At 35.5% G+C, this 26212-nt stretch overlaps 2 protein-coding genes across 4 annotated transcripts in view; both read left to right on the top strand.

Moving 5' to 3' along the window:
• The window catches only part of ATM (Serine/Threonine-kinase ATM-like protein), a 28236-nt gene extending 14226 nt beyond the window's left edge, over window positions 1-14010 (top strand). For 2 of the 3 annotated variants that reach the window (XM_068449417.2, XM_088695455.1), the window contains 44 exons: window positions 33-170; window positions 278-376; window positions 765-811; window positions 1004-1196; window positions 1293-1514; window positions 2176-2247; window positions 2382-2451; window positions 2948-3065; window positions 3183-3306; window positions 3752-3889; window positions 4051-4161; window positions 4295-4342; window positions 4469-4573; window positions 4755-4841; window positions 4976-5293; window positions 5422-5537; window positions 5631-5697; window positions 5777-5851; window positions 6044-6169; window positions 6910-7074; window positions 7160-7258; window positions 7355-7506; window positions 7614-7815; window positions 7904-7951; window positions 8070-8153; window positions 8406-8489; window positions 8757-8837; window positions 9008-9097; window positions 9172-9234; window positions 9490-9630; window positions 9732-9788; window positions 9951-10010; window positions 10269-10363; window positions 10459-10567; window positions 11109-11198; window positions 11681-11760; window positions 11848-11926; window positions 12159-12205; window positions 12290-12389; window positions 12472-12603; window positions 12704-12838; window positions 12926-12991; window positions 13106-13249; window positions 13406-14010. In XM_068449417.2, coding sequence (XP_068305518.2) covers window positions 33-170; window positions 278-376; window positions 765-811; window positions 1004-1196; window positions 1293-1514; window positions 2176-2247; window positions 2382-2451; window positions 2948-3065; window positions 3183-3306; window positions 3752-3889; window positions 4051-4161; window positions 4295-4342; window positions 4469-4573; window positions 4755-4841; window positions 4976-5293; window positions 5422-5537; window positions 5631-5697; window positions 5777-5851; window positions 6044-6169; window positions 6910-7074; window positions 7160-7258; window positions 7355-7506; window positions 7614-7815; window positions 7904-7951; window positions 8070-8153; window positions 8406-8489; window positions 8757-8837; window positions 9008-9097; window positions 9172-9234; window positions 9490-9630; window positions 9732-9788; window positions 9951-10010; window positions 10269-10363; window positions 10459-10567; window positions 11109-11198; window positions 11681-11760; window positions 11848-11926; window positions 12159-12205; window positions 12290-12389; window positions 12472-12603; window positions 12704-12838; window positions 12926-12991; window positions 13106-13249; window positions 13406-13483 — 4755 coding nt within the window. In that variant the 3' untranslated portion in view covers window positions 13484-14010. Of the gene's footprint in view, window positions 1-32; window positions 171-277; window positions 377-764; window positions 812-1003; window positions 1197-1292; window positions 1515-2175; window positions 2248-2381; window positions 2452-2947; window positions 3066-3182; window positions 3307-3751; window positions 3890-4050; window positions 4162-4294; window positions 4343-4468; window positions 4574-4754; window positions 4842-4975; window positions 5294-5421; window positions 5538-5630; window positions 5698-5776; window positions 5852-6043; window positions 6170-6909; window positions 7075-7159; window positions 7259-7354; window positions 7507-7613; window positions 7816-7903; window positions 7952-8069; window positions 8154-8405; window positions 8490-8756; window positions 8838-9007; window positions 9098-9171; window positions 9235-9489; window positions 9631-9731; window positions 9789-9913; window positions 10011-10268; window positions 10364-10458; window positions 10568-11108; window positions 11199-11680; window positions 11761-11847; window positions 11927-12158; window positions 12206-12289; window positions 12390-12471; window positions 12604-12703; window positions 12839-12925; window positions 12992-13105; window positions 13250-13405 lie in introns of all 3 variants that reach the window. The other variant, XR_015963392.1, reaches the window with a different exon arrangement.
• A 2266-nt stretch (window positions 14011-16276) lies between these two features.
• Window positions 16277-19490, top strand: LOC137711091 (putative inactive poly [ADP-ribose] polymerase SRO5). Its single transcript, XM_068450294.2, has 5 exons — window positions 16277-17714; window positions 17829-18070; window positions 18159-18295; window positions 18397-18492; window positions 19048-19490. The coding sequence occupies exons 1-5, from the start codon at window positions 17164-17166 to the stop codon at window positions 19111-19113; spliced, it is 1092 nt and encodes a 363-aa protein (XP_068306395.2). The 5' UTR covers window positions 16277-17163; the 3' UTR covers window positions 19114-19490.
• Window positions 19491-26212: the final 6722 nt, after the last annotated feature.

The raw sequence follows: 26212 nt of genomic DNA, 5'->3' as shown, positions 1-26212 counted from the left end.
ACCCATGTTCTGCTTTGAATCCTTTGATGCAGTTTTTAGTGTCAAAGTTGGTGGCATGTTGCATTCCCTCTGAAGCTAAGGGAGAAGACTCTGGCAGATCATCCCAAGTCTTATCTTTGCTCCTCCAGCTTACTGTGGATTCTGATCCATCTCTTTATGATTATATCAGAGTATCATTTCTGACTTCTCAGCAATGAATTGTTCCACCTCTTAAATAGTCTTAATTTAATTTTACTGGAATGATACCTGTTCATTTTGTGTAATTTCTGTGTGGCAGGAATTGGAACCCTTCCCTGAAATAGATATCTTTGATGGGATTAGAAAGTTCCATCAGGAATTATGCCAAGCTTACTCTTCAAGAGATCATTTGTTGAAGGTACATTATATCAATTTGTATGTTAGAATGTTAAAATAATCGTAGGTCACACTCTATTCTTAAGTTTTTGCCAATGGTGGTAAACCTATTTTTCATAGTATTAAGCTATTTAAAAGGGATATCCTGAGTTCAAATCTGAAACTGCAACCTTTCAATTTATGTTGAATTTCATGCGTTAGTCTCTCTGGTGGTAGAGAAAACTCCCATATGTGATGGGGAGTGTTAATAGAATTAATAGTTCATCCACATTCTAACAGCTTATGATTTTTGAAATACCGGTAAACCAACGGAGTTTATCAGCATAAATTTACTTTTTGCTTTTATTGAGATTCAACTATGGTTAAATATTTTTCCATACTGATTACGCTATTTAATTTTTCCTTTTCAGTTTGCTGAGAGATCTTGTTACCTTCCGCCGAGATTACTTCTGTGGAGGTGGTTCCCTCTTCTTATCAGTTTCCTGTCTTGTTCTCTAACGACATGTTATTTGCAGAGTGAAATTGAAAAATCACTTAGTAGGAAAATACTATAAAATGGTTATTGGGTTTGAGAACAGCTGAACGTTATATTTTTTGGATTGTAATTTAAGGTAATGAGATGCTTTGTGAACTTGGTGTGTTCTTGCAGTCTCCAAGCACTACACAAGAAATTTCTTTTGGGTGAGACATTTCAAAGGAAAAAGAATGCAGTAGAACTTGTGAATGATACATATTGGCATCATGACCATGAAATTACCAATGCTGTTTGGTCACTTGTCCGCACGTGTGGCTCAGATGATACAAATACCGTTGGAGTTTTGCTCTCTGATTTTATATCTAGGGTACTTCTGCTTCACTGATATTATTAAGTATATCTTTTCTTCCGCACATTGTGCTCTATAATGATATGTTTTCCTTTTCTTTTCCAAAATGTGCAGGTTGGAATTGGGGACCCACATTGTGTTGTTTTCCATCTTCCCGGAAACTCTAGTAACATCCATGTCTGCCGACCTATTAATCATGACTCTTCTATAGAAGTCAAATTTCAGATGGATACCGGCTTATCTGAAGAACTTTTGGTTACGCTTTTAAAACTTCTGAAGAAATACTTGATGGATGATTCCGTCAAAATAGTAGATATGACATCTCAAGCTCTTCGGGTAATTCTTTGGAGGCCAAGTTGATTTGCCCTCTTGTCAAGTCTCTCAGATTTCGTTGAATTGTAGTGTTGTCTTGACCACTACATGTTATTAATTTGATACTTGACCTGATTTGTTGATTATTGTTCAATTTTGTATACATTTGAAGGACTAATTCTTAACTTCTTACGATTATGGCTTATGGTAAGTTAAAACTTGTGGCACACTTTCTATGATCTATGAGATCCATAGGTCTCAATTCTAACTACAATCTTGATTGGTTGAGTCCAAGACATTTTAACTGTTTACTTGCACAGTCCCACATCTGCATAAAATTAGAAAAGATGAGCTTGGAGGACTGTAATTGTCTAGTTAGTAAATTTATGGCTATATAATACTGTTTCACTGTAGAAAAATGCTTTAAGCATGCAGGTTATTATCCTACATCTCCACTTGTTGAAAATACACCTAGGTAGTTGTTGCCCAGGAACTGTATTTCTTATTTTGAAACACTATGGTTATGCATGCTATTGTATTGTGTGAATTCATAATTTGCTGGGGAAGCCTTTAATCTATTGTTTGCTCTCCCTCCCCGTCCCCTTCTCCTTTCTCCCTTTTTGGCTTGTTGTAAACTAATGAATTTTGTGGGGTTAGATAATATGCTATTTTCTGCTGAAAGCAGGGAATTCTTTCAACTCAAAGAGGTCAAAGTGCTCTGTTGTCTTTTGATTCTTATGAGAGGTCTCTTATTGAGGTAAATATGCTCCTCTGTACTTTTATTTTTATGAAATTTTATTGGTAGTTTCATTAGTTATTTACCTGATTCTAATAGTGCAAGTGATGCCACTTCAGTAGAAAACTAGTGTAATTCTATTCCCGTCTTTCCAGGTTCACTCTAAGGGTGTCAACATTGAGCTGGTGGAAAAGCTCCTTTTGGATCTAGATATTAAGTTTAAGGGTAAGCTAGTTGTACTTTTTTATATTAGTTCATTTCTATTTAAAACTAAAGCTCAAAATGTCATAAAAGAATCAAAACAAAAAGTGATGTTCAAATTTGGCTAGGCCAAAAGTGTGATTACTTTATAAACTGTTGGGTAAGGGTCTTAGTAGTAGTAGTGTTACTTAGTTGGGCTTTCTGATGTGCCCCTAGAGATCCACGCACTCCATGCACTTCCTTTTGTCTTTATTCTGACTCTTGGGGTCACGAATTGAATTATAATGAAATTGCTTTGAGTCGTTTACCAATGTTGTAAAATCTTTCTTTATTTTCCATTTGTAAGTTACTATATGTGACTTCAACTCTCTTGATTATTATGTGACTTCAACTCTCTTGATTATGTTACAAGCTGTATTACCTTCAATTTGGCTTTCATATTACTTGTCACACCTTTTTCTTGGGTTTACTTGCTGTATTTGGTTTCATGAATTAATCTTTCCTTAATTTAAATTTTCAGCTGAAGCAATTCCATTAGAGAACTCTACTGTATGGGCAACACAGGGTAAAACTTTCGATACATGGATTTGTCCACTTGTCTTCTCACTGATTGGTTATTGCAATGATGTAATACTGAGGTATCATCTTTGACTTTGTTATCTAAATATGTTGCCTATGAGTCGGATGATTAGCCTTCACTTTGTTTAAACAAGTTTATTAACTTTACTCTTTTCCCCCTTTTTTTCTGCTTTCAGATTATGTCAGGATATTGTGTTAGCAAAAGCTGAAGCTGCGGAGCTTCTATTACCAAGCCTTGTTGTTAATCTTGCTGGAAGGAAGGATATAGATGTTGACCTCTTCAAATTAATCTCTTTGCAGGTTGAATCTGGAATCTAATTTGGTCTAGTTTCAATTGTATTATGATGCATCTCCATTTTGAGATTTGTGTCTGCCATGTATACATAACAAATATTAGGGGTATTTACATGACCTTTCGGTAACTTATCTTTTTTGAAGGTTGTCATTCTATAAATGGCAGCAAATGAAAAAGAGCCCATCTTCATTGGAAATGGTTTTGATTGCCTCTTAATTTTGGGGCAAATTTTGTGTTGTGAAAATCGCTATTTCTTTTTCTTCATGCTATTGAGGATTGTAAAATGAGATGTAGTATGATGGCTTAATGTAAAGACTTGGATGGGTTTGATGTTTCATGTCTTATCCTCAATTTTGTAGATAGTTTCTTAGTTATCCTATATGAAGCTTTGCATTTCTTTTTCCAGTCTTCCGTATCTTGTTTGATTGGTTGTCTATCTTTTATATGCAGGTGCAGGAATTTATATTTACAGACTCTAATAAGTTAATCAAATCAATTCAAATTTGGTTGAATGCTCTTAATGAACTTCGGTTATGTCATGTGATGCAAAAATCTTCATCGTTCCCATCAAGGGCAGAAATATCTAAGGTAACATATCAAACTAAATTATAGTCGCTTATGATTTTCTAGTGAGAGGTCTATTGTTGCTGTTGACAATGATATTGTACTAATTTAATTGTTCAACGTATGTTGACCAGAATATTTCACATAGATTGTACTAATCTAATTATTACGTTTTGGGTTTGCAGAGCGCTAAACCTGCTAGTTGTAGTTCTAAATCCCGTTCCACCCCCGGAAAGGCTAAAGATTCAGCTCCTACATTAAGTGCAGCGGCAATGTCGACGTCTTTATGGGACAAGGTATTTTGTACTGCATATATTGACTTCTGTTTGGAGTTATTTGTAAGCCTCACTCTTTGGATTGTTATACATGGTTTATAAATCGTTAGTTCCTGTCTTGTTCCTTTTTCTATTAATTCATCTATGTTTCCAGGTTTATTGGCTTTCTATTGATTATCTTCTCGTTGCCAAGTCAGCAGTCGTGAGTTCCAAACAATCCTGCACTTCTCTTTTCTTATAATCTAATTTTGACTTCAGTGCCCAAATGATTTTCTTTAGTTAATATCCGTATGTTCATTTTCTTAACAATGATGTTTATACTTCACAGATTTGTGGCTCATACTTTACTGCTGTGATGTATGTGGAGCATTGGTGTGACGAGCATTTCAACAGCCTCACACTGGGGAGCCCTGATTTCTCTCACATTGAAGTGGTTAGTCACACAGATATAATGAGCTTTGTGTTCATTTTTCTAATGAGCTGACCTGCTAGACCTGTTAATAGTGCATTCTGTTTTAAAATATGCATATGGTGATAGATTCATAGTCCTTAAACTTTTTGTTGTCCTTTCTCTTGATTTCCTCCCTGTTCTGTGTTTGGTCTTTCTTCTCCAGTTGCCACATCATATCGAAATACTTGTCGCTGCGGTCACTCAGATCAATGAACCTGACAGCTTATATGGGATCATCCAGTCACATAAGGTCAGTGAACAATATGGTTTTGCGATGAGGTGAAATACTTGTAGATGTCCTAGATATTATATTCAATACATCAGTATATTCTCATATTTGGGTATTTTTTTTTTCTTCTTGTTTTATGGTGATGGCATTGAAAGTTGAGCTCTCAAATCATTACCTTCGAGCATGAGGGAAACTGGAGCAAGGCCCTTGAGTACTATGACTTGCAAGTACGTTCGGCTGCCTTGGTACCAGTGGATTTTGGTTCCAGAAATTTGTCAGTGGAAGAGACTCAACCAACAGATCGTTTATCCAATCCCATATTGGAAAATGCAATGAGGCAGAGGAAACCATATAAAGGTTTGATTAGGTCATTGCAGCAAATTGGTTGTATGCATGTTCTGGATTTGTATTGCCAAGGATTGACAACTCGGAAGGGACAGTTTGATCATGATCTGGAGTTTACTGAATTGCAGGTTTGCAATCTCAACTTATTAAAGATGCCTGATTAATGACATGTTTGGCTTTCTAGTTAGCCTTTTTTCTTGCTAGTTTAATTCTACGAGGACCATTTTTCCCAATATTGCTGATATACTATTTGCAGTATGAGGCTGCTTGGCGTACTGCAAACTGGGATTTCTCCTTACTTTATGTTGGTGACAATTCTATTTCATCAAGTTTGCACATCAAAAGTGATCATTTCAATGAAAATTTGCATAGGTAAGAGATGTCCCATATAAGTGAGGAAATCATACTATACGTTACTGTTTAAGTATCTTAGACAATGTTGTGTTTCCTCTTGTAAAATTTCAGTTGTTTGAGGGCACTGAAAGAGGGAGATTACAATGAATTCCATGGAAAGCTGAGATATTCAAAGCAGGTGATATGAGTCTCAACTTTGTCTCCCCTACAAGTTGGACATGTGTAATTTTACTTATGCGTGTGTTCATACTTGTCAGGAGCTTGTGTGGTCTGTTTCTCTTGCAAGTGAAGAAAGTACTGAGCACATATATTCAACAATAATTAAACTTCAGGTATGTGATAAACATAGAAGGCGTGTTTTTGCGTATTTGAATGATTTAAGTTGTTGATTCAACCTTGACATGCCATGAGAACCGAAAAAAAAGAAAAAAGAAAAAAAAGCTCATAATGATTATGCCTTTCCAAATTTATTGCCCACAAGAAGATTACTCTCTCTTTCTTCTAACTTATGTATCCTGGTGCAGATCCTTTATCATCTTGGCATGGCTTGGGATTTACGTTGGACATCATCTGATTATGATGAGGGTATAAATTTTCATCCAAAGGTGGAAGAAGTAAATTCTGAACCTGTAATCCCTACCATGGATCAGGTATTATGCTGGTGGATGAAAGAAACAGAGTAGACTTCTTTGGTTTGATGACGCGTTATTAGTACAAGTAGCTACTAAATGATACCAGTGATAATCATGTATTAAATTATTTCTTAGAAGTTAGAACCAACAATTGAAAATTAAACGAGTAAATTTTGTTCGCTCAAATTACTGACTTCATCTTCCATTCTGGCTATATGACAACTGAGGTTTTAGTGGTTGATGGTCCTGTTGACATTTCCCAGTGGATTAGCTCAAGTGGGTGAGCTATCTATATTACTGATAATAAGCAAAACAGTATTTCATCTAAAACATATTACCGGACAATGTTTCTTCTTCTGAGTTTCTGGACCTTGGAATGGATGAAGATGCTGCTTGCTTTCTTTTGAAATCGTGATTTAAGCTTTACTTTTTCCATCACAAGGTTATACATTATCTCCCAAGATTAGTGCACATAGAAGTTAAGATATTTTCCTGCACGTAGTAGTAACTCGTCGGATAGCTAGCTGTATGTACATATTACAAGAAGGTTTAACGTATAATGTATGTTCTTTGTTGTTGTCGGGTACCGTTTAACTTTTGTTATGGTTTCTTCATATATAGATAAGGTGTGTCATCTGTGATTAATTTAGTTTCACTTAGCTTCTATAAATATATGTCCACTCCATGCACACATTTTTCTATTTTAAAAGAAAAACTAAGTTTCTGGTTACCTGACATAATCTTTTAATTTCAATTAGTTGTCTTGGCTGAACATGGATTGGAGTTCCATTTTGGAACGGACACAGTTACACATGAATTTACTGGAGCCTTTTATAGCGTTCAGGCGAGTGCTACTTCAAATCTTAAGCTGCAGGGAGTGTACGGTGCAACATCTTCTGCAGTCCACTTCTACCCTCCGTAAGGTATTATCAGCATTTTCATAATCATAGAACCATCCACTTAAGCCCATTTCCTGAATTTTCCTAGTCTGTTTTTCTTTGTTTAAAGGGTTCTAGATTTTCTCAAGCGGCTGCAGCCTTGCATGAGTTTAAGTTGCTGTGTGTCGAATCAGGAGAGCAAGATTCATCTCTATACTGGCTTGGAAGGGTACAGAGTCCCTATAATTCTTAATTTCTTACCCGGCTTTAAGTCATGTTTGCAAAAGTTAGAAATTTACACTGGTAAACTTTTGTTTCATGGCAGCTTGAAGAAGCAAAGCTTCTGCGTGGCCAAGGTCAGCATGAGATGGCAATCAGCCTTGCAAAATATGTCTCGCAAAATTTCGTGTCCAATGAAGAGTCTTCAGATGTTCATCGCTTGGTTGGGAAGTGGCTGGCAGAGACTAGATCTAGCAAGTTAATAGAAAATCTTAACTACTGATTAATTTGATTTTGGATGCAAATCGGAGATGTACTGATTTTTTTTATCTTCCTTTTTATTTCTCTCTGAAACTCAACTTCAGCTCAAGAACTATTTTAGAGAAGTATTTGAAGCCTGCTGTTTCGCTTGCTGAGAATCAGAAGGATGCAAAAGAGATGTCCAGAGGTAGACAAAGCCAAACACATTTTCATCTTGCACATTATGCAGATGCTCTTTTTAGGAGTTATGAGGAAAGACTTACCTCTAGTGAATGGCAAGCAGCAATGCGTTTAAGGAAACACAAGGTACTTGAGAATAAATTAGAAACAAGAACTCAAAAGTTACATGAAGTTTTGTTTCATGAGCAATTTTGTGTACGTGTTGATTTCACAGACAATGGAACTGGAAGCACTTATTAAACGGCTAAGATCTTCTACAAAGGTACTCCCACCATTGTTATAATCCTTATTTGCCATTTTGGTTTAATAGGAACCATGGGGATAATCTCCTAAATTTCTTTTTACATGGATTTTTCTTTTTCTTCCATATATACTTTTAGGGAGAGAAGAGTGACTATTCGGTCAAAATTCAAGAGTTGCAAAAGCAACTTGCAATGGACAAGGAGGAGGCTGAAAAACTCCAGGTAGTTGTTACACCTTAGTTTTGTTTAAGTCTTGTTCACAATGTGTCCTTTTCACTTTCTTTGTATTGGGGTGTAGAATTTGAATTGCTAGTCAATAATCTGGGGGAATTCTGGATCTAAATTCTGGGTTTCCTGTGTTAAACGATTGCAAGGAGTACTGAGCTTATCTTCTGGAATTGACCTGAGCCTTCAAAGTATTCTGAAAACTTAATCTACTTTTAACTGTTTTATATGTTTTCGTTGACTTCTCAGGATGACAGGGACAATTTCCTCAGCCTAGCATTGGAGGGATATAACCGTTGTTTGGTTGTTGGTGACAAATATGATGTGCGAGTGGTATGTACTTACTCCTCAATGTCTATGTTCCATAAAAAATAATCTAGCACTGTAATTCTGTAGTGAATGGTCCAAAAGCCTATGGTGATTCCGATGATTCTTGCAACCCTTAATGTTGATTACTTTTGCAACTTTTATTTGATTTGAACATAAAACAATTTGTTTGCCTTGGATTGAGTGGATTTTATACAAATAAATCCCTACCAAGAGATTTTATTGTTGGAGAATTGTGTATAATTCCATTGAGGGACTAACATGTGCCTTCAGGTTTTTCGGTTAATTTCCCTGTGGTTCTCTCTCTCTTCAAGGAAAAATGTCATAGATAGCATGCTTGCTGCAATCAGTGAGGTACATTGTGAATGAGAAAAATAAGTATAAATCAATCTTGGAAATAATAATAACTAAATTTCTATTGTTTTCTTTAAAAAGTACTACACACACACATGTACACACATTATATGTTGCTAGATAATGCTACATAGGAGTTTAGCTTGATTTGTAATCCAATATTTCTACAGGTTCAGTCTTACAAATTCATCCCTTTAGTGTACCAAATTGCTTCAAGAATGGGTAGCTTAAAGGATTGCCCAGGACCTCAGAATTTTCAGGTTCACATTGAACTCATATTCTTGGCTTATTCAGAAGTCGGAGTATAGTCTGATTATAATTATTGGATTTGCAGTTTGCCTTGGTTTCTCTTCTGAAGAAAATGGCTATTGACCATCCATACCATACTATCTTTCAGGTATTCACAATTAATTTTATTGGCCTCAACTGGCCTGAAATTCCATGCATGTCTTGTGCTTGAGTAATACGAATACAAGGGTTTCATATTTCTGCTATAATAAGAAATGGGAAACAAAAACCTTACTTCTCATTCCCCTTTATTGCACCATAACTACCATGCTTTTTCAAATGGTTCTCATTGTCATATTCTGGACCTGTTTTATGCTGTAAAATACTTTTGACTATATTACATTCCCATCTGTGCTTGCACTAGCTTCTAGCATTGGCAAATGGTGACCGTATCAAGGACAAGCAGCGCAGTAGGAACTCATTTGTGGTAGATATGGATAAAAAGCTTGCAGCAGAAAATCTCTTACAAGAGTTAACATCGTATCATGGAGGCATTATAAATCAAGTATTTAGCGTCATTTTCCAGATTAAGTATTTTTTGTTTCTTAATTTATAGTTGTAACTGTATGAACTGAAAAATCGTACATATTTGCATCCTTTTGTCAGATGAAGCAAATGGTAGAGATCTATATCAAACTTGCGGAACTAGAAACGAAGAGAGAGGTTAGTTAAACAGATGTCAAGTTGGTCTTTTCTTCTTCCTAGTTTTTGTTACTCATCCTAGTCATTTAAGATCTTACTAAAGTAACTTTATTGCTTTCTTACTATGATGAAAATCCTTATAACAGTTTTGTCTGCTACTACCTAACTAGACTGTGTCAACAGGATACCAATAGAAAGGTAATGCTACCGAGAGAATTGCGTAATCTTCGGCCGCTGGAACTTGTAAGTACAGCGCAATTGTTCTTTGTATTTAGTAATTTGTAGGGATGTGATGATTGATACTGTGAAATCTTTCTATACAACAAACCATGGTATTTAGGAAATGAAAGTTATTCTTGTTTTATCACTTGAAAATTCTAATTTGAATGACTGATTAGGTGATTTGGCATCTTAATTGTTTGGACTGAGAGTTGCCTTGCCTCATTGAGCTTGCATCTGTTCTTAATAATTAATAACTTTGCATTTATTATGAAATCACAGGTGCCTGTTGTGACGGCTACCTTTCCCATTGACCGTAGTTGTCAATATCATGAAGGCTCTTTCCCATATTTCAAAGGATTAGGAGATTCAGTTGTGTACGTCTTTGGAATAATCAACAATATCATGTTAATATTTTATTTTATAATCTTTTTACAATGCTACTTTCTGATTTATGTTGGTGTACATACAGAGTAATGAATGGTATAAATGCTCCAAAGGTGGTCGAATGCCTGGGTTCTGATGGTTGCCGATACAAACAGCTGGCAAAATCTGGAAATGATGATCTAAGACAAGATGCTGTAAGATTTTCTACTTGCTGTTTATATGCCAACTGTGCGTGTGCGCGCGCACTCATGCCCATGCATGTGGAAATACATATGTTTTTGCTTGTATTTTGTCTAACCGTCGAACTATTTCCCGGGCAGTGTAAAATTCCAAACTTTCTGAAGCTTCAGAATTTATACTCGACTATTCCCAAAAATCCTCCTGGTTTGAAATGGTGCATCTGATATGCTTTTTGTGCACGCCTCCTTAATAGACAATTACTAAGGATTAGATTGCTCTTGTTGCCCAAACTCTTCTTCCTGGACTAATTCTTTACTTGGTCCTTTAACTGGTGTTGTGTTGTTACCTGCCACTAGTTGATCGGGATTGCTATGTGTAGCTATGGAAGACATTAGTAATATTAGCTTTATTGTGAGGGCCTTGTCTTCAACGCAGTCTCACTTTTTTTTGTTCTTTTCTTAAATAAATGTTCATTAGCCTGCTTCCTTTTGGTACAAGTACTTCTTTCATGTTTTTTTTTTCACTTATATAATATGTTTTTCAATATATTTACAGGTAATGGAACAATTTTTTGGTTTAGTCAACACCTTTTTACAGAACCACCGGGATACATGGAAAAGAAGATTAGGAGTGCGTACATACAAGGTATCTTTTTCAACACATATCATATCACGTCATTATGAAGCAGAAGGTTGGTATTTAGTTTGGCAAGAATTTGGCGGAAAAGAATTCACCAGCATTCTTTTTTTTTTTTTTTTTGGATGATTGTTAATAGTCGACTAAGTGGGAAAAGGCTTTGTTTTTGTTGTTGTTGTGGATGATTGTTAGTGCAATGAGGAATTAGTTCCCTTGATTGTTTTGCGTTTTCTTAAAACATTTTTACAGTTTGAAATTTCCGTTGAGAAATAAATACTATCAGTTTTGTATCATGTATCTTTATTCTTTAATTATTATACAGATCTTTGTGCACTTTGAAGATTTTGTTGAATGAATTCTTGTGCGTGAAAATTGCATTATTGCTTCCGACTGGTTGTGCATCGCTTTGTTAAATAATTTTTTCCTACCAATGATCTTTATCATTTAATTCTTTTACCTATTAAAACATCACATTGTTCTTGATGAGATAGGTAGTTCCATTCACTCCAAGTGCTGGTGTTCTTGAATGGGTTAATGGCACTCTTCCCTTTGGTGATTATCTTATAGGAAGGTAATTGGTACCTTCTTTTAAAGCCTACGTGAATATTTCCAATGATCGAATAATTTGGGTTTTCTAATTATTTTTTTCAATTTTCAGCACGAGAAATGGAGGGGCCCATGGTCGATATGGAGTGGGGGACTGGTCATTTCTCAAATGCCGAGAACACATGGCAAATGTAAGTTTCACTCCTTAAATTTTGTAACGCTTGGAAGTTTATTGTGATTGAAGAAAACCAATTACTCAAAAGGGCATTGTTGAGAAGGAAGAGTGCTCTCCTATTTACTAAACATGGAAAATTTGTACGAAGTTCTTTTATATTTCTTAAGAGACAGATGTATGTCTGGATGCCAAAGTAGTACTATGTTCACCTTAGACCAAACTTATATAAATGCTTTGGTTTTCGGCAGGGAAAGGACAAGCGCAAGGCATTCAAGGAAGTTTGTGCAAAGTTCAGGTATATCATTTCTGTGGGTGAACACCTAGTTTTTCAAATATTAAGCTGGTGAGCTTCTTAATTCCAAATAAAAACCTCATGCAGGCCTGTCATGCATCATTTTTTCTTGGAGAGGTTCTTGCAACCAGCTGACTGGTTTGAGAAGAGACTTTCATACACGCGAAGTGTTGCCACTAGTTCAATGGTTTGTGATTTATACTCATGCTGTGGCAATTGGCGTTTGGCCATAAACTGTAATAATTCTGAAAACTGTGCACCATATTCAGGTTGGTTATATCGTTGGCCTTGGAGATCGACATTCTATGAATATCTTAATTGATCAAACCACTGCAGAAGTTGTTCATATAGATCTTGGCGTTGCCTTTGAACAAGGCTTGATGCTCAAAACACCAGAACGGGTTTGTACTTTGTGATTATTGTTTCCCTGCTAAGCTTGTTTGCCTAGCTTACTGAATTTTGTATGGTTCGATGTTCTTATTATAAAATTAATGTTTACAGGTTCCATTCCGACTTACAAGGGACATCATCGATGGCATGGGTGTGACTGGAGTGGAAGGGGTTTTCAGAAGATGCTGTGAAGAAACTCTTTCTGTTATGAGGACAAATAAAGAAGCACTACTGACCATCGTTGAAGTATGTTACCTGAGTCAACTTCTCTAATTAATAAATGAAACCCGCAACTTCTTGCTTCTCTCGATATCTGATTGTATTTCTATGCAGGTTTTTATCCATGATCCACTTTATAAGTGGGCTTTATCACCTTTGAAAGCTTTGCAGCGTCAGAAGGTAATGAAACTTGGTATACATTTATTCGTTGTTTCACCTGTAGTAGCTGTTCAAACCACCCCATCGCAGTATACGTTTATTCTTACACTGAATACATTTCTTTGTCTTGGTTAGGAAACGGATGACGACTTGAACTTAAGCTTTGAAGGCTCGCAAGATGAATATGAAGGTAACAAGGATGCTGCACGTGCACTGATGCGTGTAAAACAAAAACTCGATGGATATGAAGAAGGGGAAATGCGAAGCATACATGGACAGGTAGTTCTCGTGCGCTGCAGTTTCATCGATGTACCTATAATATTGAAACAAGTAGCACCAATGAACATCTTATCATTATATCCCGTTTTCATAATATTTAGTTGAAAATACATCTCAGCTTCGGATATCTGTATTAAGAGAAATCTGAGTTTGCAGGTTCAACAACTTATACAAGATGCGATTGATCCCGAGCGTCTTTGTCAACTGTTTCCTGGATGGGGAGCATGGTTATGATGGATTCCTTCGTCATCTTAGTCCTGAAAACTTCGAATCATCTCTGTACAGGCGGCTTTTGGAGGTATCAAGTTTTTTGAGCATCTCTTTTCTTTTTGTATATATACCCGAGTCAGCTGTACCAGGTGTAGCTATAGTTCCATGGACTCCGATGTACAGGCCTACGGCTGCTGTTTGCACCAGGTCAACTAGCCATGTGTCCCCATTTTCTGTGCTCGAAATGTCTCGAAATGTAGGAGAAAAGCTTGGTTGTACCCGTCACACGACGCGAGAGAGAGCTATAGGGTATGGAAATTTGGAATCCATACAAGTTTTTTCTGGAATAGTAGGGGCAAAAGCTGCCTATCTACTGCAAGGCAAGAACAACTTAAATATATTTACTTACATGGCATAAGACACATCGTCATGTGTTGTCCCGTCTCAGACTCTCAATAAAATAAAAACATAAAAACATCTTTGTTTCATTATTACAAGACACTATAACAATATATTCATGTCATGCAAGTTGTTCTCGTCTCGAAGAAAAAGACTATTGTTATTTACTTTCCCCTCCAAGGCAATAGTAACATCCCCCCTTTGGACGTACTAGTGTCTTTGCTTTTGCTAGTTCTACCAGAACCTCAATTATTTGGTGTTTACGAAGTAAATTTCGAGGCGTAACATCTTCCAACAGAGGCCAATACCACAAGGCATGGGGATTGTTTGACTTTTTATCTCTTACGGTGCGTTGACCCAAAAAACAGTAGAAGAAAGTGCCAGCTAGGCGGATTTAGGAGTGTAGTGACTAGTGAGTACCAACTTCTAGTGGTTCAGCTCAAATCCTTGTTCTTCGACCCACAGAGACGAGGACCTTTATGCCCATAGCTTCAGCTTCTGTCTATCTTTCAGTTAGACAACAGAGTGTCATGTTTGGTTAGGGTCTGTTTGGGAGTGATTTATGAGAGCGTTAGAATCATACTTAAATTGTTCGGTAAAAATCTAGAACACTCTGTTTAGATGAGGAAATTTAAGAATATTAAGAAATTTTAATATGATGGGAATTGAAATGATATAATTATAGTATCTAGAATTTATGAAATTTTTTTATTTGGTTAATCTAAAAAAAAAAAAAAAGAATTTGAATACATAATTTTTTATTTTTAAACTTTTGCTGAGAAATTGAGAAATGATATCTATTTATATGGAATTTAAACTTGAAAATATGAGGTTCTAAATTCCAAATGTTTTAATTTTTTTATATTTTCCATGAGGAAATTCTAAATTTTTATGTTTATGAATTCAAATAAGGGAATTGGTGTATGTCAATTTACAAATTTCGACTTTTGTCAAAATCCCAAATTTGTTTCTCTCGTCCAAACATAGTGTAAGTTTTTAAATGAGAGTAAAATCATTGACAAGCAAATGAAATGAGACGCGTGTTTTCTATAAAAGTGATTATTTCAGCGAAACACAGTGATTGTTGACTTTAATAAAAAAAAAAATTAAAAATCAACACTTAAGGGAGTGATTTTTGACACTCCGAAAATCCTTAAATGGTTGTTTTACGCTTCTCGAACTGCAACTACTAGTGTTTTTGTAGTGAAGTTTATGACCTAGAATGAGGATCCTGTTCGGATCCTCTTTGTGGGGATCTTGGGATCCTCAAATAATGTTTGTTCATCATATATCGTGGGGTTAAAAATTATTTTAAATACTTTTATTTTAAATTAAATATAAATAGTACTTGACGAAAACTAACCGCACGAGATATGAACGGTTATGATTTGAGGATCCTAAAATCTTCATAAAGAGGATCCGAAGAGGATCCTTCTGGTATGACCTGACCCAAATACCGCAGATATTATAAAAAAACTATGACTCCCCTCCCAATGTAATCCGAATCCTTTACAAATTTCTTGGTTATATTGTATTTCCCTCGAGGAATTGGCATATCTGGCGATTCGCACAAAGGAAGGGACCCTGCAGAAAGTGGAACTACCTCTTCACAGAGTTTATCCAAGCTCTCCTGCAGACGTAGTTCCATTTGTCTGCCATCACACACATATCACCATACAAACAACATGCAGAAAACTTTGAACAACATCAGTCTATGGGATGAATCCAACTTACACCATCAAAACCAAAACAACAAGATCATTCGTACACTTAATCCAAATCTTTTAGCACGCAGAGTCAGTCGCACGTAATCAAAATCTATTCAATTCAATATGTTCTAGGTTCAAACTTTCACTCGTCGTTAGATCATAAATTAAATTTAAAAAAAAAGTTTTATTCTTATCATATATTTTAGGGAACTTTAAAGAAAAGCTTCGGTACTGTTCACTTTAACGAAAAACCACATTTTTACACTAAAAGGTCAATCATGGTACTATTCACTTTACCCTTTATTTTGTTTTTATAGTTAAAAATCAAAATTTTCAAATCATTTTTATTAGTTTTCCTTTTTTTTTATATCACATTCATATCATCTCTTTTAATAAAAATATGTCTCACATGTGTTGATGGATCCTACCTTATTAGGCTTGTATGTACTCCGCACGACATATTCTGCGTTAAATTTTTTGGGATGACAAATCACACGCTGATGATCAGAGAAAAACTAAAATACTTTTTTGAGTCTTCTTGGCTTCTAAAAAAAATTAACTGCACCGACAAAACCACATGCTGATTCAATTTTCAAAAAAATATAATAAAAACCAAGCCAAGCGGCACGAAGAATAACAAAAGGTCAGTGCGCAAAATCATTTCCCAATATTAAATTTAAGATAAATGTTTGGATAACCATAACCTCCCATCCAATTCCCTGACCGACCAATCCCCTCAAATTCCCTCATATCCCAATGAAGCCCTTCCCACCCAGAAAAGCCAAGATATTTCCAAGGGCGTTATAGTAATTCCAACAGTTCAAAATCCACACGTCACATTTCCGCTTTCGGACAAACCGCCTTAAACAGAAAACAAATCAGCCCGTTCCACCTCGCGGAGCCCCGAGAAATGGTCGCTTATAAAAACGGTTGGCATCCAAAACCAATGGCGGCCGCACCCACCGCCTTTTTTGTGCTGTCAGTTTTTCAATTCCTTCTTCTTCTTCTCCTCCATTCCTCCTTCCCCAAGCAATCCAAAAACGCAGTTTCCATTTAAATCCCAACCCAGAAAACCAAAATCCAAAGCCACCAAATCCCCCAAATCCTGAGTTCTATGAACCCCTTCTTCCCACCTCTCTCAAATTCTCAGAAGCTCCCATTGTTTCTTTCAGGGTTTTTCTTCTAGTTCTTGAATCTCAAAACTTTACACGAAATATCTGGTAAAATCATCCCAAAACTTCCCAGAAATGTATTCGTTTTGGTACTTTTTGGTTGTTTAGTTTGTTTGTTTTCTTGGCGTTCTGAAAAATCTGCAGACTCTTCTTCTTTCATTTCATCTTTTGTTTTGGATCCGATTCTTTTGATCCAACGCTTTCTGGGTCCGATTGGAATCCAATGCTTATCTGATTCGTTATTCTTTTTGCTCAACCCCCACGAAATCCGATTCGTTATTCTTTTTGCTCAACCCCCACGAAAGTCCTATACATGAACACCCTTTAGATTTTAATTAAGATTCTGTTTTGTTTTCTTCAGACTGTAAAAATCACAGTAGGTTTTAATTTAGTTGTTGTGATTTTCTTCTGGGTTTTGATTGCAATGGAGTACAGAAATGATTATCCAAATCTTTCTTCTGGAAATTCATCGGAAGATGAACGTAGCGACCAATTCTCCGATTCGGGAAATTCATCGGAAGACGACTCTGCCTCAGAGACCGTCCAGTCATCGATCTCCGACTCCGAAAGCGTCGCCGATTCGGGTTCTTCGAGTGCCGGTAATCAATCTCGGCCGTTCGGTGACGGGTTGGTCCCACTTTTCGACGGAGACAGAGTTCACGACCTCATCAAGCAGCGGTTCCTTTCGAGTTTGGGATTGCTTGGGGCGCAAGCAAGTGTGGTGGCGGTTCACAGGAACTCCTACTCGAGCCTTGTGGGCCAAGCAAGGCTGCGTTCCTTTCAAATTTACTTGAAAGCGGTGGAGGAGAAGTGCGGAGGAAATCCCAACGTGAAGTACGCTTGGTACGCGCCTTCTTCGAAAGACGAGATTTCGAAGATCATCTGCCATGGTTTCGGCAACTTTGAGGAGCCTCAGAGAGATGGGGTGTTCGGCAATGGTGTTTATCTTGCTTCTGATGATTCTCCTATGCAATGGTAGGTCACGTTTTCGACTTCGAATTTGAATTACTACTTCAAAATGCGTATGCATTTTTGCACATTCGTGTACGTTTTCGACATTTGGTTGACAAATTTGATTTGTTCGTTTAGTGTGGAAAGCTTGAACGTTGACGAAGACGGTCTACGACATCTCCTGCTCTGCCGTGTGATACTGGGGAGGCCAGAGGTTGTGTGTCCCGGTTCTAAACAGCATCATCCGAGCTCCGAACAGTTCGATTCCGGCATCGACAGCATCTTTGCTCCCAAGAAGTACATAATTTGGAGTACGCACATGAACACTCACATCCTACCGGAGTATGTCATCAGCTTCAGAGCTCCTAATTGCTTGAAAGGTAATGCAATTTCCCCAATCTTTTTGTTTCTGAATAATTGTTCATCTTCTGAGTTTAAACTAATTAACATTTTGTTTCGATGGTGTAGAATTTCTGAAGGTTCAAGAACCAATCAAGAAACCGACTTCGCCGTGGATGCCGTTTCCGGCGCTAATCAGCGTGCTTTCGAAGTTCTTGCCGCCACCTTCCATTGCCTTGATCAGCAAGCATTACAAAGATCACAGAGTAAGTATTACTGCTTTCTGCATTGAATTCTCAAGATTTTGTACCCTTTTCTTCTTGTAATTATTCTCCATTTTTTAAACCTTTTTAATTTTATTTTTCAGGAGAATGTGATTACAAGGCAGCAACTAATACAAAAAGTGAGACAAATTGCTGGGGACAAGTTACTGGCTTCAATTATCAAATCTTTCAGAGCCAAGGTCTGAAATTTTTTTTTGTATTTACTTAATTAATTAATTAATTTATTTATTAATACTTGGTTATTGCTTCTAATAACATGCATGACATCTATTTTTTGCAATATTGTATTTATTGGCATAATATATAATTTTGCAATATTGGTATGACTTGTAAAACTTAAGGGAATTAATTATTATCTTTAATTTGGCAATATCGTTGGCTACTTGGTAACCAAGGCAAAGACTTCTTCCTATATTTGGGAGTTTTCTTGGAGTAGTTTCTATTGCCATAAAAAGGCCTTATACACACCAATTTTGTTTTTGCCAACTCTCCTACATGAATTGTGTCCACACAATCACATGTCTGTTTTAGTTATTTTATAATTTTATGGGTCTCACGTCATGCGAGACAATTCACACGTTCAGTCTTTAGTTTTGACAAGTAACATCTCGTTAATATTTGTCCAATTTTGATATATTTTTTTTATTCAATTGTTTTCTTTCATCCTCCTACTTATCACCATGTTTTACATAGTTTGTATAGAACAATAAGATTTGTAAATTTTGTGTGTGCAGCAAATCAAAACATTGCAAACTAAGGGGATGCCCCAAGCGGAGGCAGCAGTAAGATGGACGGTGTAGATTCACCAGTTTTCTTTCGATGATGACGATGACTAAAGAGTGAACAGAAGGGACTAATACGGTGCGGATCAAATTGACATAATATACCCACAAGTGAGGGGATCCATCAGAGATTTCTCAAGGGCTTGTCTGTAATTTCAATGAGTTTAGGGTTCTTACTTAAAGTCAATAGTCCTTTATACCTAATGTTCTTCTCTCTTTTTTTTTTCTTTTTTTTTTCTTTTTTTCTTCTAATTTTCTGCTAATCATACAACGGATCTTGTACTGGTTCGAAACTTCGAATGGTATTGTCCAGAATTAAGGGCTGAGATTTCAGGATTATATTCGTTCTTTTTTTATTTTATTTTTATTTTTATATGAAATATTCTTTGATATCATTGTTGGAAGAATATGTGCATGCCTACTTTTCTATCGCAAGAATTATTGTTAGCTTAATTCTTCAACTAGAAGGATTCGAAATATTTCGTGGTGGCTAAGATTCCTCCCTCTAATAGTCATGGTTCTTCTTGTTGACATGTAGTAGCAGCTGAGATTTTGGATTTGTTCACATTCCACGGGTCGTGGAGTATATTGGTAACAGCAAAATTAGGTTATATTGATACATGAAATCGGGTTATTTTGGATAAACTTATATTTGATTATAAATCACACAAACGCACAAAAACACAATTATGTATCGTGTTTCATTTCTCCTTGGGCTTACTTCCACTGTTCCATGTTGGTGTAATTTTCGCTTCTACCATGTAAATGTAAGTTACATTGTACAAGGAGGCTTGTTGTAAAGTGCCTAGGGTTTAGAAAGAGAGTTCCTCCCTATGAGGGTGAGGGATCGTTTTTATAGGATTAAAAAGTTTCCTTGTCCTTTTACATAGTCAATGAGCTAAATAGACAGGTTGAAAGAGTGATGCCTAACCTATGGTACAACAAGTTCTTTATTTGTTATTTTCGACTCAATCTTTTTATGCAATTAGTCACTTTAAAGTCTAATTCAATTACGAATCCACGCTGTTAGGTTATATTAATGTCTTCACTTCTTGTTAGATGAATATACTTACTTTAATATTGGAGTTTTTTTTAACAATACTGGAGGGTATCGATGGATGATGAACAATGTGTTTTCTTGCCAAAGAAAAAAAAATGTGTTCATCAAAGGTCAAGGTTCCCCCTCCCCCAAGTGTTCTGCATAGATTTTATCTTCTCCAACAGATTTTAATCCCCTTTTTAAGTTTTACTTAAAACGAATGTCAAGAAGAACTTCATTGATCCACAAAAACTCATCGTATCGATCTTTAGTCGAACTTCTGAGTTTTTAGTCGAACTTCTAAGACTCAATATTTATAATATTTTCCTAATTACATACAAAAAGAATCTCTCAAAAACTCAACAGTCGTATTTTTCACAAAAATATAACTCTCGATTCTGAATCAATTTTACGAACTTCTGCAAATATCATCATAGAGAGTCTACTTTCATTGAATTTCCGTTACACTAAAAAAAAAAAAAATCATATGGAGTTATGAATAGAGTGAGCAAAATGGTTCAAGACTACAATTTGAAGCCCAATTCCATGGTTCATAGCCTTTTAGACTAAACCCTACTTGGTAAGGCTTCAGCAGAAGGTGTACTCTACACGAAGCCAGGAAGAGTCCAACATTGACTGAATTAGGCTTAAGGCCTCATGCTATATTAGAAAACTAAAAGGAAATATGGAACTGTCTAACTCTTTGTGTGGACGAGAGACTCTAAAGTTTTACGAAATTTGAGCCCAATTTTTCCGTCACGCACCACAAAATTTAGATGGTGAGTCTTGAAAATGATTAAATACAATACGTTTGAGATAACTTTTCAAAATCCTTTGTTCAGTATCTTTATAACGCATTTGTAGTGTTTTAGTAGCAACTTTACAGTGCTTCGGTAATTAATTGGCGATGTCCTAATTCAATTTTCCACCAGTCACCACCACCTCTCTCCACGGCCACCGCCTAATGCAATTTTCTTCCATTTAAGTTGATGTGTATACTTGTGATGAGAACCAACTTTATCTTTGGAAAGTCATAATTGCGTTAGGATGTTGAGGAGCATTTGTTGGTTTTGGCACATGTAACCTTAATCTTGATTTATTCATATGAACCAGATTTGTTAGAAAATAGATATGTGAACCAAATTCAAGAGAAACTAATAATGTTTAGAAAGATGATCAATGTTGAAACTTCTGGAACTTCTACATTGGGTGGACATTGAGACCACCCAACATTGAAATCCTAAATCCACCACTGCTTATGAGATGTATTTTCTAATCTCTGGTGGGTGGTAACACATTCTACCCAAGCTTAGTTTTATGTTTGTTGACAAACGAGATCAGAATCTACGTTATAATCATTTTAATTAGGTGGCAAATTCGATCTTGGGTGCGAAAAAAAAAAAGAAAAAAAAAAAAAAAAAGAAAAAAAAGAAGAGTACATGGCTCTGTATAACTTGGCTAAACTTATTGGTATTATCATATTAGAGGGAATGATTTGGTTGGAAATATTTATGTATATTTTTATGCAGACTGCGCCATAAACACTTTAATTCATTAAAACGTATGGTATAACAACAAAATCAAACCTCATCCACGCCAGCTGTTCATAATTGCAGCAAGAAATGTACTTTACTTGCTTTCCAAGGCTAAATTAATTTATGCAGTAGTTATATTATATATGCTTTGACAATTATTAACCTAGAACAAAAAAGAATGATAATTCATCGATTAATACTATTTATTTACCAAAACGTGTGCTTTTTTAGCACGTTACTTGCAAAGAAAATATAATTTGATGGGAAAATAATGAGCAAGAAATGCACACCAAATGTTTTGCACCATGTGCGTTGATGAAATAATTATTTGCAAGTTTGAAATTTAATTGGAACAAATTTGAGATGAGACCCAAAAATCATCCAAGCATGTTAGGCCACATCATTGCTAGAATATATTTGGTGGCTTTATTGATTAATTAATTCCATGAGAGAAACTTTCGTAACGATGTCACGTGGTCCGGCATATACAGGAAAAATTCTTAAAAATTGTCATGTTGACACGAGAAGGTCAGAAGAAATTCTTAAATGCGACAAGTCATGTGATGAGAAATTCAAAGACAATAAAAATTCAAAACTGGTGCATGTAAATTTTTTTCATCGACTATGAGATGAAGTGTGGCTAAGGGCATAATACAAAAGCTCAAAAGTAACGTCTATTCTATTTAACCCATTAAATCATATCGCCAACCCTTATGAATCTCATTAATATTAGGTTAGGTAGGCTTGATTGGCAAATGATCATTATTTTTTTTAAGTGAAACGATAGCGGTAATTCATTTATACGACAAAACATGATTACAGCAAGCGTGCTAACTGAGTACATCTTCTTTAGTGACCAAAACTTTGATCCGGAGAGAATAAGCACAACTAGGCTGAGATGTAAACCACTGTTAGCTCATCTCCATAGCAAAAAATAGGAATAGGACACACTCGTCCAAACCATCTAGGGCATCATAGGATCTAAATAGATAAGAGTCTAGGGATAGGAAGAAAACACTCTTCGCTAGCTAAACCAAATTTAAAAGTACTCTCAATTTCTGGATCATTCTTTCCATAAATGAGTAAGGGTAAATAGTCTAGGCATGGAACAACATTCCATGTATAGGTTACCCTTATTAATGATCATACACAACCATAACTTAAAATATGCATGAACTTATTTCATACTAATCATGAACTTAAATGAAAACATTGAACAATCACTCAGTACGATCTAGTGGTATTCCTTTTCACTTGTAAGTGAGAGGTCTTAGGTTTGAATCTCGTAGATGGCGAATCCGATACCAAATTAGGTTGCCCATTATGTGGCTTAGCTGAACTCCCTCATTTCTTTAGTGTAAAGTATATCGTTATACTAAAAAAAAATGAAAACATTGAACAAAGTTTTAATTAAATATGATGAATGTACCATCTAATAATAGAAGAGTCCGCCACTTAATACTATGGTCTAGTGGTATTCCTCTTCACTTGTACGTGAGAGATTTTAGGTTCGATTCTTGCCAAATGAGAATTTGAACCACAATATTATTGCTAACCCATTGTGAGGCTAAACTCACCCCCTCTCCCTTAACGTAGATAATATCGTTTGTTCAATTTGTTTTTTTTTTAAAAAGACTCCAAATTCGGTGTCACTGGCACATGACTTTGGCCATGGAGGCGATTTGACCACAAATCAGTCAAGAAAATTTCGTCGTCGTCACGGACCAAGAAGACCAAATCAAACCCATCGATCTATCTTTAGGAGAAAAAATTTTAGTGTTTTGAAAACATAGTCCGTTACACCATGTATCATAATACAATTGGTTAATTTTTTTTATTTTCTTTTTTAAATTTCCTATCAATTGAATTATGAATTTGATGTACCAGACTATTATGTGTGATGCACAATGAAAATATCTCATCCTCAAGCAAATGATGATACTTTATATGAAAAAAGGTCGTCTTATCTCACAGGTTGGACTCTGGAGTACAAAAGGTTTATATCTTCCCAAGTAAAGGTTTTCATATCCACATCACACAACTTGCACACTCCCTCAATTTCCTTCTATCATGCTAAAGAATTTCCAAATATATCTTGATCTAGAAGTATCAACTTGGTGGGTTGAGTCCACATCAAAAGAACTCACTGGTGATTTAGATAAATCAAATTTGTTAATCTTTCTATTTTATAATTAATGATCACTGGGGTCACTCTCATATATTCTTGCTTAGGCAAACACCAAAATTTCAAGTTGATTAATCCCTTTCAAATTGTGAACAGTATATTGGTATTGTTATCTACTTGGACGCTATTAAGAGTGTTTAATTTGACTCACTTGAATGCATTATATATGTTTATCGTGAATCTGATAGCAAGGGTGGGCAAGAGACTTCAAAAAGTCTCTAAACCGGATCGAATTTTGACCATCAAGCAGCTGGATAAGATAGATGGCGTGAGGTTGCATATACCCTTTTTTACACAAAACCATCAGTATTTTGGCTTTTCTCCTTCAGAATTCACCATTCACCATTCACCATTTTCACTCAAATTTCTATATTCCAACATCCTTCCTCGATCTGTTTGGTGCCACAAGCTTAAAGACCTACCCACCAACAAGGAATACCTTAAGCAAAAACACCACATCAAGCTTTTATAGATCGCCAAAGATCTTAGATCCGTCACTAATTACCGCGTCTCTTTTTTTCTGTTTCTTTTTTTATATGTCGCACGTGGTTATGTAAAAGCAGTTTGTAATGTCCTAACATTGGAATGAAGGGAAAACATATACACACCAATAGATTAAGTTAAAATTGTCGACAAATATAATAATACAAGCAAAATGATTCAACAACCCGGCAAATTGTATGTTTTATTTTCTTAAGCTTCAAACAGCTTCTCATGAGCTCTCTTGACAAAAATATTTTTTTACTGTGCTTGAAATGCGAAGTGATACACCATATGTTATTTTACAAGTGGAAGAACACTTACAAATAAAAAGTCTATCACTAATATAATGACACATAGTGGACCACTCTGTGTTCTAGATACATTGAAAAACTCTCTTCCATACACGTGTGAACATATAAGCTTCACACATGTCAAGTAGCATTGATTTCCTTTTTTTCATACGAAAAACAAACCTTAGTTTCCCACGTAATTATTTGTTTAAAATTGGACAGCCAACTACAACGTCTAGCCGCCGACCTTTCCATTTTCCGCCCATAAAATTCCATAATTAATATATAAAATTTCATACAAGAGAAGAAGAAGAAAAAGGGTTCGTATTTAGGTATGAACAGTAGAATTTTTGCTCATCATTATAGTTATGACATCTATTACGTGTATTTTCACCTAATTTTAATTAACTTTCATATTAATATTACTTTTTTAATTTAAAAAAAAATTAAAATTTTAGATGAAAGAACCCGTGATAGAATATTAAGTACATATTTAAAAATAAAAAAAAATTTACGATGAAGAACAAAAATGCAACAATGCATGAACAGTAGAGGACGAAAGGTGGCGATTGCCCCAATCAAACCTCGTCTAGCAATTCCCACTGTCGCTTATTCCAATTTATACAAAACCGCGTATTATGCAATTTTCGACTATTTAAAAATCCAACAAAAAAAATTAAAAAGACAAATCTCGTTCTCCTCATCACTAATTTTTCCTTTTTTTTTTAAAAAAAAAAAAGGGAAAACAACTTGTAGCAGGTCATAGTTATCTACTTTTTTGGGGGGTCGAGAAGACTCACAGTGGTATTTTAGCCTCCTTCTAGCCACAAGTTTAGATTCCACATCAGCAGCAGGTTTCGAACCCGAGACTTCCAGACTTTAGTTTTAAAGAAATCTCGTAATCTGTCATTTACCATTGAAGCACCAGTTCATGGTTACTCCTCATCACTAATTGACTCAGAATACATAGTCAACGACTGCCTTTGTATAAGGGTTAGTGATCATACGTTGTCAGGATAACAATTTTATAAAATAAAATAAAATAAATACTATTATTATTTATTAGGAAATTTACCACCGTCCATTCTTTCAACTTGTCCCTTTGATTTTCAGCTTTCTTCCTTGATAAACTAAAAACGGTTTTGCATGAAATATTTTATGTTAAACTAGTTAACAATTGAACTCAAATCCATTTGCTATATCAATTACGTCTAAATTTGGAGAAAATTTTTAGTGTCCAAAAAACAGGATGGGACGTCAACTATCATTGTATAAGTGGATGAAAGTATTATTTTTCAAGTGTAACTCCACTTGTATAATGACATATGGTGTATCACTGCATATTTCAGACACTTTTAAAAACCTCTCTTAAATTTGCATTAAACTAAGGACTTAAATTAGATGAAAAAAGCTAATTTGCACTTGTTGAAACTATGTTTAACCCTACCAAAAAGTAGGGATTGCTCAAGTTTTTTCATTAATATAATTAGAATTGTTATTATTAAACATAATAATATACAATAAAAGCCAATTTTCCACAACCACTCATCACTAGGTTATATATAAACTCTCAAATCCATTGTGG

Source organism: Pyrus communis, chromosome 6 (genome assembly GCF_041283825.1).
Source record: "Pyrus communis isolate YQ-2024b chromosome 6, ASM4128382v1, whole genome shotgun sequence".
Taxonomy (NCBI): Eukaryota; Viridiplantae; Streptophyta; class Magnoliopsida; order Rosales; family Rosaceae; genus Pyrus; species Pyrus communis.
This window is presented reverse-complemented; position numbering and strand designations above follow the sequence as displayed.